The sequence below is a fragment of the Diaphorina citri genome, unplaced genomic scaffold (genome assembly GCF_000475195.1).
Source record: "Diaphorina citri unplaced genomic scaffold, Diaci psyllid genome assembly version 1.1 scaffold429, whole genome shotgun sequence".
In the NCBI taxonomy this organism is placed as follows: Eukaryota; Metazoa; Arthropoda; class Insecta; order Hemiptera; family Psyllidae; genus Diaphorina; species Diaphorina citri.
The window spans coordinates 145,325-155,965 of record NW_007377864.1 but is presented as its reverse complement, the minus strand read 5'-3'; the positions used below and the strand labels follow the sequence as shown (position 1 = coordinate 155,965).

Below are 10,641 nucleotides of genomic sequence, written 5' to 3'. Positions count from 1 at the left end.
CCACCTACAATTTATAGCGTAGCTAGGTAGCCCACCTCTGTGGCCAAGTGGTCAAGAGCATTGGCTCTCAACCCGGAAGTGCTGGGTTCAAATCCCGGCCAGGACGTAAATTTTCTAGCCAGACTTAAGCTGAAAACAGACTAGGCTGACGTGACGTGGGATGACGAGGGCTGACGTGGGACCACGTGTGAAGAAAAAAATCTAAAGAAATCCCAGGGCTTCAGTGCGATTAAAGATTACGTGCGAAGGGCATCGGCAATTTGGCATCCACCCGTAAAAAAATTGTAGCCAAAACCAAATGTCAATCTAAAGCAGGGCTGATTTTGAGAGGCTCAACACGGAAAAAGGAGAGGAGGAAGAAGAAAAAGATACAAGAGTACCTAATCGTTTAGGTTAGGTTAGGTTAGGTCTTTAGTAGTAGTCGATTTAGTTCCAAATAACACACTCTCCGACTTACCACTTTATTTTCACGTCTCTGATAATAACAACAACTAAACATTTTTTTTTTTTTTTTTTTTTTTTTTTTGGAAATTCCTGCTCTTTGATCCCTCGTGCTCTTGATCCTTTTTCTGGTTTGTTTTTTCCTGTTACGAATTGTGTTTTTCCTCTTACCTTCCTAGCATTACCAATTGTTGACCTGTGGTTTCCCCCCTGAGCTTGTTGATTTTCTTGATTTCCTGTAATTTTGTTTTTCTTTTTGTTTTTCCTGTTGTACCTACCTATCTTTCCTGTAATTTTCCTTCGATTTTTCATCTGTAAAGAAATTTATTTTAAAAGTAAAGTAAAATTTTGTTTGAGGGGGGGGGGAACCAATTGCAATACTTTCTAATCACTTTAATAATAGAAAATAATAATCTAATCTTACATCATCATCATTTTGATTAACTCTCCATGTGATTGTTACAGATTCAAGAAGACGTTATGAGGACGACAGATATGAGCGAGATTCCCGCTACAGACGTCCCGACATACCTTCAGGGTAAGTGACTCAAAGGGTTAACAAATACAGCTACCACAATGAAGTGATTTTCTCAAAGGGTTAAAAAGTACAGCCATTATAAACAATACTTCTTCCTTCTCTTCCGATTTCGGGACGATAAGACCTTGGCAGTTACAATTCCCTCTATAAAACCTTTTTTTTTTTTTTTTTTTTTTTTTGAAAATAAATAATAATAGTAGTTCTTATGAGAATTGATAAAAAACTTTTTTTTTTTTTTTTTTTTTTTTTGAAAATAAATAATAATAGTAGTTCTTATGAGAATTGATAAATAAAACTACTTTGAGTGGACACACCTTTACTTAAGCTTATACGAATTCTACGAACACAAGTAAACTTCTTTAAGGAAAAAAAAAGGGGGAAAATAACCTATCATGTCCACACTTCCACAGAGTGATCGACGACACGCTCTCCGTGTTCAACCAGATCATGGACAAGATGGACGAGCACAAGAAACACCACGGACCGGGACCGGCCAACGCGACCAAGCCGGGACCTACTTCCCGGTCCAAATCATACAGTCGATCTCCCGGCGGGAGTGTGTCCCCGGATAAGAAGAAAAAGAAGAAGGCCAAGGCGGGTTCCCGGTCTAGGTCCCGGTCAAGAAGTGCGGGCTCGCGGAGAAGCAGAAGTGTGTCTAGGTAAGGGTTGGGACACTCAGGTGTTGTGGGTTCGATTCCCTCCGTAAAAAAAAAACTTATAAAGGGTATAGTGCTATAGTGAGGTTCTTTATAAAGGGTAGATAAAAATTCCTTGGGCCGAAAGTTGAGAAGCTCACACAAAAAATCTCAGGATTTGAGAATGTACCTTGCCCTATGCCTATCTCACAGAAATTAAGTACCTAAAGTCCGAATTTGAGAAGCATATTACGGTTACGGTAAGCAATAATGTCATTACATAGGATGTCTAATATGTATAAACCTGACCAATAAAGTAACTAAAGATTAGTAAACCTCAACAAATAATCCTTTTTTGTTAACAGAGCCAAGAAGTCAAGTCGCTCGCTCTCGCCCAAGCCGGGCAAGAAATCCAAACGGTCCCCCCGCTCCCGGTCTTCGCGGTCACGCAGTCGTTCTCCAATCCAGAGGTCGGGGTCTCGATCCCGGTCCCGGTCTAGAAAGCGGATGAGATCATCTCGGTCTAGGTCCAGATCCAGGAGCCCGATGAAATATGGACGTCCCAGTTATTCCAGGTAAAAATGAGGGAAGATTCCTTCAAGTATACAACTCAATATTATGTCGCTAAGAGGGAAGTTCTTAAGCACTGATAGGGAAAGTTTTTTTCTCCAGATTTAGACATCAAACGTACCTATACCTTGTCTCTTCCTAAAAAAACTTCGATGAACTCTCTTTTTAATATTGACGGATGAGTTTGATTGGACGAGATTTTCAGTTACTCTTTGTTGAAAAATGAGGGAAGATTCCTTCAAGTATACAACTCAATATTATGTCGCTAAGAGGGAAGTTCTTAAGCACTGATAGGGAAAGTTTTTTCTCCAGTTTTAGACATCAAAAGTACCTATACCTTGTCTCTTCCTAAAAAACTTCGATGAAAAACTCTCTTTTTAATATTAAGGGATGAGTTTGATTGGAAGAGATTTTCAGTTGCTCTTTCTTGAAATTGAAAGTTTTGGGCCTTTTTTTATCCTGAACGAGTTTTTTTTTTTTTTTTTTTTTCTTATTTAAGGGTCTCAAGGGGTTTTGAAGGAGCTCTTTCATCCATCCTCTTTGACCAATCATTGTTAGGAGCCTAACGCAAGCTATAAAATTTGAATTCTAATAAAAATAAATCCCTCTCAATATTTCCAATATTTTTGACATGTTCTTTTCTCCGTCCTCCCTCACACAGGTCGCGTTCACACTCCCCCTACCCGTACAAGGAGCGACCAGATCGCGAGGCGGCCTACAGCAGTCGCTACGGCCGAAGTCACAGTCGCCCCCGGGACGGTGGTTTCAGTCCGCGGGACAACTATAGTCCCCCGCGTGACGAGTTCAGGTCCCCGCCTTACCACGCTAGGCGACGATCGAGGAGTCCCCCGCCCAGGTAAGTCCAATTTCCGCCTGAGCGGCACGAAACCTTCATTCCCCTTGTACTAGACGTAAACCTTTTCACACATACTGTAAAACAAATAAATAAAATTTACTAAATTTTAAGTCCTTCTACAACCAAACCCCGTCAATAGAAAACAAAATGAATGGCTTAAAAAAGAAGTGTCCGGTAAAAAAAGGAATCTCTTGTAAAATCACCTTATCTCATGCCTAACACTAAATTTTAAGTCCTTCTACAACCAAACCCCGTCAATAGAAAACAAAATGAATGGCTTAAAAAAGAAGTGTCCGGTAAAAAAAAAAAGAATCTCGTAAAATCACCTTATCTTATGCCTAATAACATAGGTCTCTTTTATTCGTGAACCGTTACCAAATGAGCAAGTGAATAGTTAATCCCATGTGATTTTTCACGCGGAATCGAATGGTGCTACTTTTACTCTCTGACTTACAGTTGAGAAGTTGCGGGTTCGATACTTCCCTGTGTCAACAAATTTCCCTTTTATTTGTGAACCGTTACCAATTAAGCAAGTGAATAGGTGATCCCTGATTTTTCACGCGGAATCGAATGGTGCTACTTTTAGCACTCTCTGACTTACAGTTTAGAAGTTGCGGGTTCGATACTCAAATGTAATAGAAAGTCGTGTGATGTTCACACCAGATTTTTTCACTTACCAAGAAAAGCATCGGTAGCAAAATTTCGCCTTCTACCCGGCCACAATTGCTTGGCACTTATGTTCTTTAAAAGTTCCGATGAACGCCAGCCATCTGTGTAAATGTCGTGCCACGGAAGCTAGCATTGATATCGTAGCAAATATTGGGATGGTAGGGAAAAAACGACTTAATTGTCAATTGTCGCATCTGTAAACACCAACAACAACCTTCCAACCTCCCTGTTTCAGGTATCGCAAGGATTACTCGCCCGGGCCGCCCATACCACCGGCGGGTTCCTACCCCGGGCGGGAATCGAACCCGCGGCCTAGCGCTCACAAGGCAGACGCACTACCAACTAAGCTAACTAGGCTGGCTTTATACCTTTTTAATTTCACGCGGAATCGAATGGTGAAACTTTTAGAACTGTCCGACTTAATGTAATAGAAAGTCGTGTGATGTTCACACCAGATTTTTTTGCTTCGATACAGGGCACTTTTAGGCACACCAAAACTTTTTTCCCACTTAAGGAGAACTTAGAAAGAGTTTCCATTCATTTCATTTAGCAATATTTTCTTTGGCTCTCTTTACAAGACCTAAAATTCTAAAGGGACTCCCACGCACAAATTTCCGTATCTTACTCAAGACGTACTTACACCCCAATGCATTTTCAGAAAATCGTAAAATTCTACATACTTATACCTACATCTTTTTTGCGATTTGGAAAATTGAAAAAGTCTCCCCCACAGTTTGATTCCGTGGCTGGAAGGCGGCAGTCGAAATGTCTTTGATGGAAAACGTACAGGGGAAGTAGGAAGTTCAGACAGATGCGTTTCTTTTGTCAAAAGAGGGGGGTGTGAAAGACGAAGAGGGGAGGGAGAGGAAGAGAAGAAGGCGGAGAAGGAAGATAAGGGAGAAGAGGAAGAAGAAGGGATACAAGAGAGAATAAAGAAGAAGAGGAGTGAGTCATTTAGAGGATAAGAAAATGGGGAAAAGAAGAAGTGGAGGAAGAGAAGAGGATGGAGGAGAGGGAGGACGAGGAAGATTAAAAGAAGGAGGTCAAAGGAAAAAAAAGAGGAGGTATAGAAGGGAAGAATAAGAAAGAGAAGAGGAGGGGAATGAGAAGAAGAAGAAGAAGAATAAGAAGAAGAAGAAGAAGAAGAAGAAGAAGAAGAAGAAGAAGAAGAAGAAGAAGAAGAAGGAGACGATAAAGAAAAAAGAAGAAAAAGAAGTTAATGGGTAAGGGAAATAATAAAAAGATGAAGAGGTAGTAGTGGAAGAAGAAGGAACTGGAGTAGGAGGAGGAGTAGGATGAGAAAGAAGGAGTAGAAATAGAAAGAAGGGGACAAGGGAAATGGCAGTAAGGAGGGGTAGTGGGGAAGGGTTGTTAGCGCCGCTTTTGAGAGAATTAATTTCGAGCTCTTTTTGGAACGTCTTCTTTTTTCCCTTTCGCCTGATGGTTTGGCTGAAAGGCATTTTGCCACTCAGTTTCCGCTAAAGCAGTAAGGGTGACACTTTTATAGCTATTGCGGTTGGATTTATGGGTGGGGAAATAACTCTTGGTGACATTGTTCTCTTGTTTGGGGAGCCTGTAGGGAAGTACGAAGTGTAGGGATAGGGATCCAGGAAGGAGACTCATGGGAGGACGAAATCTGTTTCTTTTTTTCCTTCTTCTTCTTTTACCTATATCATTTTCACCATAACTTTTGAAAGGTTTTTCCGATTTTCATAAAAATTGGTTTCCCAAAATTGTTCAACGCCTGTGAAGAACATCGAATTTGAAACCTTAGAGTTCCCCAAAAGTTTTTTAAAAAAAAAAAAAAAAAAAAAAAAAATCTTCCATTTTACCTGGAAATAAAAAGGTGTCAGAATAATTTTAAAATGAAGAGGAAAAGCAGAGGGTGAAAGCACCTTCAATGAAGCTTTTTACTTTCCTTTTTTTTTCACAGTGTGGTACCTACTTATTAATATAATAACACTTCAAATCGCCGCAGGATTGAGGACAACCTACCTATTTTGGAAAAGTCAGTACAGCAGTGAGGATAAGTACTCATTTTTCTGGTCTTATGTTTATAATTTCTGACTCAAGTGTGTGAGGGAAGAGAGAAAAATCTGGGACCGTTTTCATAAATGGAGCCTGACGAAATGTGCTGGAAAATTTGCAAGAAAAAGGATCAATCTTTTGGAAACGAAATCTAGTCAAATCATGATTTATTTGTGGTTAAGCAGGGCCTTTTTCACAACATTCTTGGGGATATCAGGGCATTACTAAATGCCTGCTTTTTGTCCAGGTAGTGTAAGTAGTGGAAGTACAAGTTGACAACAGAGAGACAGATATCAAGGGACTTTAAGCCCCTTGAAAGTACACAAGGGGCTTAAAAAAAGTTTTCCCGGTCCACAGGTTTTCCTTGAGACGGAGCCCTGAAAAATGAAGGAATAAAAAAATATGAGATCTGGCATGCGAAAAAAAAATTATGCCCTTCAATTTTTTTTCTTCCAGGCAGAAAAAAAGAACCTTTTTCAGTCCCTTCTCCATTTATTATACAGACTCTGTGAAAAAAAGCACATAAGATAAAGAGACAAAAGGCTGCAAAGACTCTATTAACTTGGATTAATTACTGAAAAAATATTCATGCATTACCCGGCCCTTTGCTTCAAGTGTGGCTTTTTTTTTTCTGGGAATTCTGTCACACTGGGAAGTTTTTCCCGTTTAGTCGGGGTATTTTTTCTGTCTTTTTTTTTTTCAGAATTTTGGCGTTTTCGTGTAGGATTTTTGGACTAAAGGAATTTCATGAGATTTTTTTTTGTGTTTTTTGTGTGTTTTTTTTTTTTTTTTTTTTTTTTTTTTTTTTTTTTTTTTTTTTTTTTTTTTTTTGTCATCGATGTAGAACTTGCAATTCTCATTGTTCGTTCAATCAGTGGATGTGTCAAATTTTCCGAATCAAATTGATACGTAGGTAGGTATGGTTCAGAAATAATAAAATTTTGATAGAAAGCCTCCTGTATTTCAAACAAAAGATCCTAGGTACCAATTTTTACTTCAAAGAAGATTTAGAAGGTCCTATAACTCAAAAGAAAAAAAAAAGTTTTTCCAGGAGGGGAAGAAGAAGAACCGGTGTAAGTTTCCGAACTTTCGGACATTTCCAAATGGGGTCCTGATGATGAATGGGAAATGGGGGGGATTGAGGGCCCCATTGGAGCAATATTTGGCGACAGAGGAATCTCAGTGATTGCTTTTCTTTTTCCTTCTCCTCTTCTGCTCGTCCTCCTCCTTCTCCTCGACCTCTTCCTCCTAAAAACTCCTCCCTTTCTTCCTCTTCTTTCTTCAGTTTCTTTTCTTTTTCTCCTCCTCCTCTTTCAATAACACTTTCTCCTCATCCTGCATTTTCCCCATTTGCACCTTCTTCTCCTCTTTTTTCTTCTCTTCTTCTTATCCTACTCTTCCTTCTTCTCCTCCTCCTCCTCCTCCTCCTCCTCCTTTTCTTCCTTCCTCTTTCTCTTTCTTCTACTCCTTCTCTTCCTACCCCTCCTCACCTATTGCTCCCACAATAACACCACCCCCTCTCCTGCCTCCATGAGGGTGTGAAAAGGGAGAGGGGAGCAAAGTTAGGGAGGGAAGAGAGGGAATTCGGAGCGTTAAGGGCATTTTTGCAATTTGCCCTTTTCCTTAACGAGTTTTTTTTTTTTTTTTTTTTTTTTTTTTTTTTTTTAAGGGTCTCAAGGGGTTCTTAAGGAGCTCTGTCATCCATCCTCTTTGACCAATCATTGTTAGGAGCCTAACGCAAGCTATAAAATTTGAATTCTAATAAAAATAAAAATAAATCCCTCTCAATATTTCCATTATTTTTGACATGTTCTTTTCTCCGTCCTCCCTCCCACAGGTCGCGTTCGCACTCCCCCTACCCGTACAAGGAGCGACCAGACCGCGAGGCGGCCTACAGCAGTCGCTACGGCCGAAGTCACAGCAAGAAAAGCATCGGTAGCAAAATTTCGCCTTCTACCCGGCCACAATTGCTTGGCACTTATGTTCTTTAAAAGTTCCGATGAACGCCAGCCATCTGTGTAAATGTCGTGCCACGGAAGCTGGCATTGATATCGTAGGAAATATTGGGATGGTAGGGAAAAAACGACTTAATTGTCAACTGTCGCATCTGTAAACACCAACAACAACCTTTCAACCTCCCTGTTTCAGATATCGCAAGGATTACTCGCCCGGGCCGCCCATACCACCAGCGGGTTCCTACTACGAGCCCGCGGCGCCTGACCGGGACCGCTCCGAGTATCGTGCTCGTAGCGGGGACCGCGACTTTCCGCCGCACCGGGAATTTTCAAGACTCAACGACCGGGGCGGCGATTTCCGTGACCGCCCGCCAAATATGCGCGATAGGGAGTTCGGGCCGCGCGGCGGTCGCCCGTGGCGTGGCGGCCGAGGCAGAAGAGGCGGAAGATTCAGAGACGACGGGTACTTTGAGCGGCACGGCGGCCCGCCGTTCAACCAGGGTGGAGACAGGTATTTATTCCTATTCTTCCGATTTTATGCATCTTTGTGTATTTTAGGATTACTTGTAAGGCGCCTACCCTATTTAAATAGGAAAAGGCTATCTCTTCAAATACTATTTATATTCTGGTTGCCCCCTCTTTTAGTTTAGATGTGTTGTGAACTATGTATTTGAAAAAATATTTTAGAATAGTTTGACGTGAAATATTTTGATATTTTTCATTGGAAAAATAAGAAAAATGGATATTCTTCATATAGCTTAGACTTGTGGTATCATAACTTTTAAAAGTATTATATTTTAACACATAGTTAAAGCGCATTAACGGAAAAAGATATTATGGTTTTCACTTTCCTTATCCCATAATAAGGAAAGAATGTATTTCTTTTGGTTCGGTACTTCAAAGTATCTTCCGATTCGAGTGTGGATTTTGATGACACAACGACAATATTATTGTTAGAGAATAGAGATAAATCTGTTAGGTTGATCGAGACAAGTTTACAGTATTTCTTAATTTTTTTTTCTTCTAAGAATGTATTTCTCTTGGTTCGGTGCTTCAAAGTATCTTCCGATTCGAGTGTGGATTTTGATGACACAACGACAATATTATTGTTAGATAATAGAGATAAATCTGTTAGGTTGATCGAGACAAGTTTACAGTATTTCTTATTTTTTTTTTTCTTCTAAAACTTTGGGATTACGGAGAAAGATTTCACTTTTCAAATAACCATGTACGAGAACACTACATAACTATGTTACGTTACATATTACGTTACCTTTATAGATTTGTATAAGCTTAACCCATCCGTAACACATAAGCCTCAGAGTGGGCTTTTTGTGTATGGAGTTAAGCTACCTTTATAGATACTATAAGATTTATACACCACTTCTTATCTGGTGAATGAAAAGTAACCGAGCTGGTTGACATTTTCGTCTCTTCTCTCCTTCTCTTGGTCTTTTTCGCACATAAATAAATAGGTATTGTTTATATGTTCAAAGTTTAAAATGATTGTACAATGTAATAACATCAGTGTTTGTCATTATTAATGCTCAGTTTACACAGTCCGAATGTTTTTTTATGCTAATGTTAAAATGATTTACATTTTTTACAAGGTCAAATCAAAAGTTTAATTACCTTTTATTTTATTGTGACTGTAAAACTGGACTTTTTGTTTTGCAAACCTGTACATATCTATCTGTTTCTCTACTTCTTTCGGTGACAATACTTCGTTTTTCGTGTGTGCTGATAATTTCACAGTACATATTAATTTTCAGGAAAGGATTGATCTAAAGAAGGCGACTGGTATACCGCGCAGTTTTATGGTCCCAGTGGATGGACCCAAAGTCCACGGCGCTCTGTTAACTACTGACGGCAATTTCGTTGTTCCTTCTGTTGACCAGTAAGTAGATTTCGCTATTTTTTATTTTTTTTTTTTTTCTTGACTTATTTGTCAAATTTTATCTCTTATTTTTATTTTTTTTTTTTTAAGAAAACTTCTTACCTAAAAAAACAAACCTTTTCTCTATTATTTTTTTCCACCGTGGGAGTCTTTTTCCAGATGGTCTCTGGTCAATATTACATGGCCCGTCACAAACCGTAGTCAACCCCCCAGTTCCCCCACCAGACCCTGTACGCTGGTTGACCGGAGTATTATGTACATTTACCGACCATTGACCTGAAGCAGTGTCTATTTTCAATGGACGTATCTTGAGGTCGCGCTATTTTTCCCCTCAATCCAGGGGTATTAACTTTCTTCGTCCAAGATCCCACGTGAGGGGTAAAATGTAACAAAGAACCCTAACTATAACAGTGACTAGAGCTGTGATTTTATAACCTTTTTCTATACAATTATTTGTGATTTTTTTTTATACAATTTTCTGTGATATTTTCTTAATTGATTTTAAGTAGATAATTTTAGATTTGTGATATTAATTTTAAGGAATTAATACGATTTTTCCCCCCAAGGGGAAAAAATAATTAGTGATGAAAAAATATTTTTCTCGCTTATCTAATTATTTCCTCTATTTTTTATATAAGTTTTATTTATTTATTCAATTAAATCATTAGCATTTATTACTCATATTAGGTAAATATAATAAATTTTAGTCTCAAAGCAATGGTTTTGTTCTAATATAGGAAAGGAAGGTATCTACCTACCTATATGTGAAGGAAAGAGAGAGTGAGAAAAGAAAGAGAGAGCAAGAGAGGAGAATGAAAGATACATAAAATGAGGGGGTGGAAATTGCTAGTCGTATAAAATGGCAACGGAATTATAAACTTCGTTTACTGCATACTTGAAAATTCTAATAGCATACAGCCATACACCTTCTTTTGCCATTATACGTTTTACCTACTTTGTACTATGTACAGGGTTTCTATACGTACACGACCTGGAAAAGTCATGGAATCCGAAAATCGACCAAAAAGTCATGGAAAATCGTGAAAATTTAA

The 10,641-nt window shown here is 39.0% G+C and overlaps 1 protein-coding gene across 1 annotated transcript in view; it reads left to right on the top strand.

The window, feature by feature from the left end:
• Positions 1-8,659, top strand: part of LOC103508736 (E3 ubiquitin-protein ligase RBBP6) — a 22,848-nt gene extending 14,189 nt beyond the window's left edge. The window contains exons 10-14 of the mRNA XM_026823255.1: positions 907-979; positions 1,390-1,638; positions 1,980-2,189; positions 2,846-3,040; positions 7,886-8,659. Coding sequence (XP_026679056.1) covers positions 907-979; positions 1,390-1,638; positions 1,980-2,189; positions 2,846-3,040; positions 7,886-8,342 — 1,184 coding nt within the window. The 3' untranslated portion in view covers positions 8,343-8,659. The remainder of the gene's footprint in view (positions 1-906; positions 980-1,389; positions 1,639-1,979; positions 2,190-2,845; positions 3,041-7,885) is intronic.
• Positions 8,660-10,641: the final 1,982 nt, after the last annotated feature.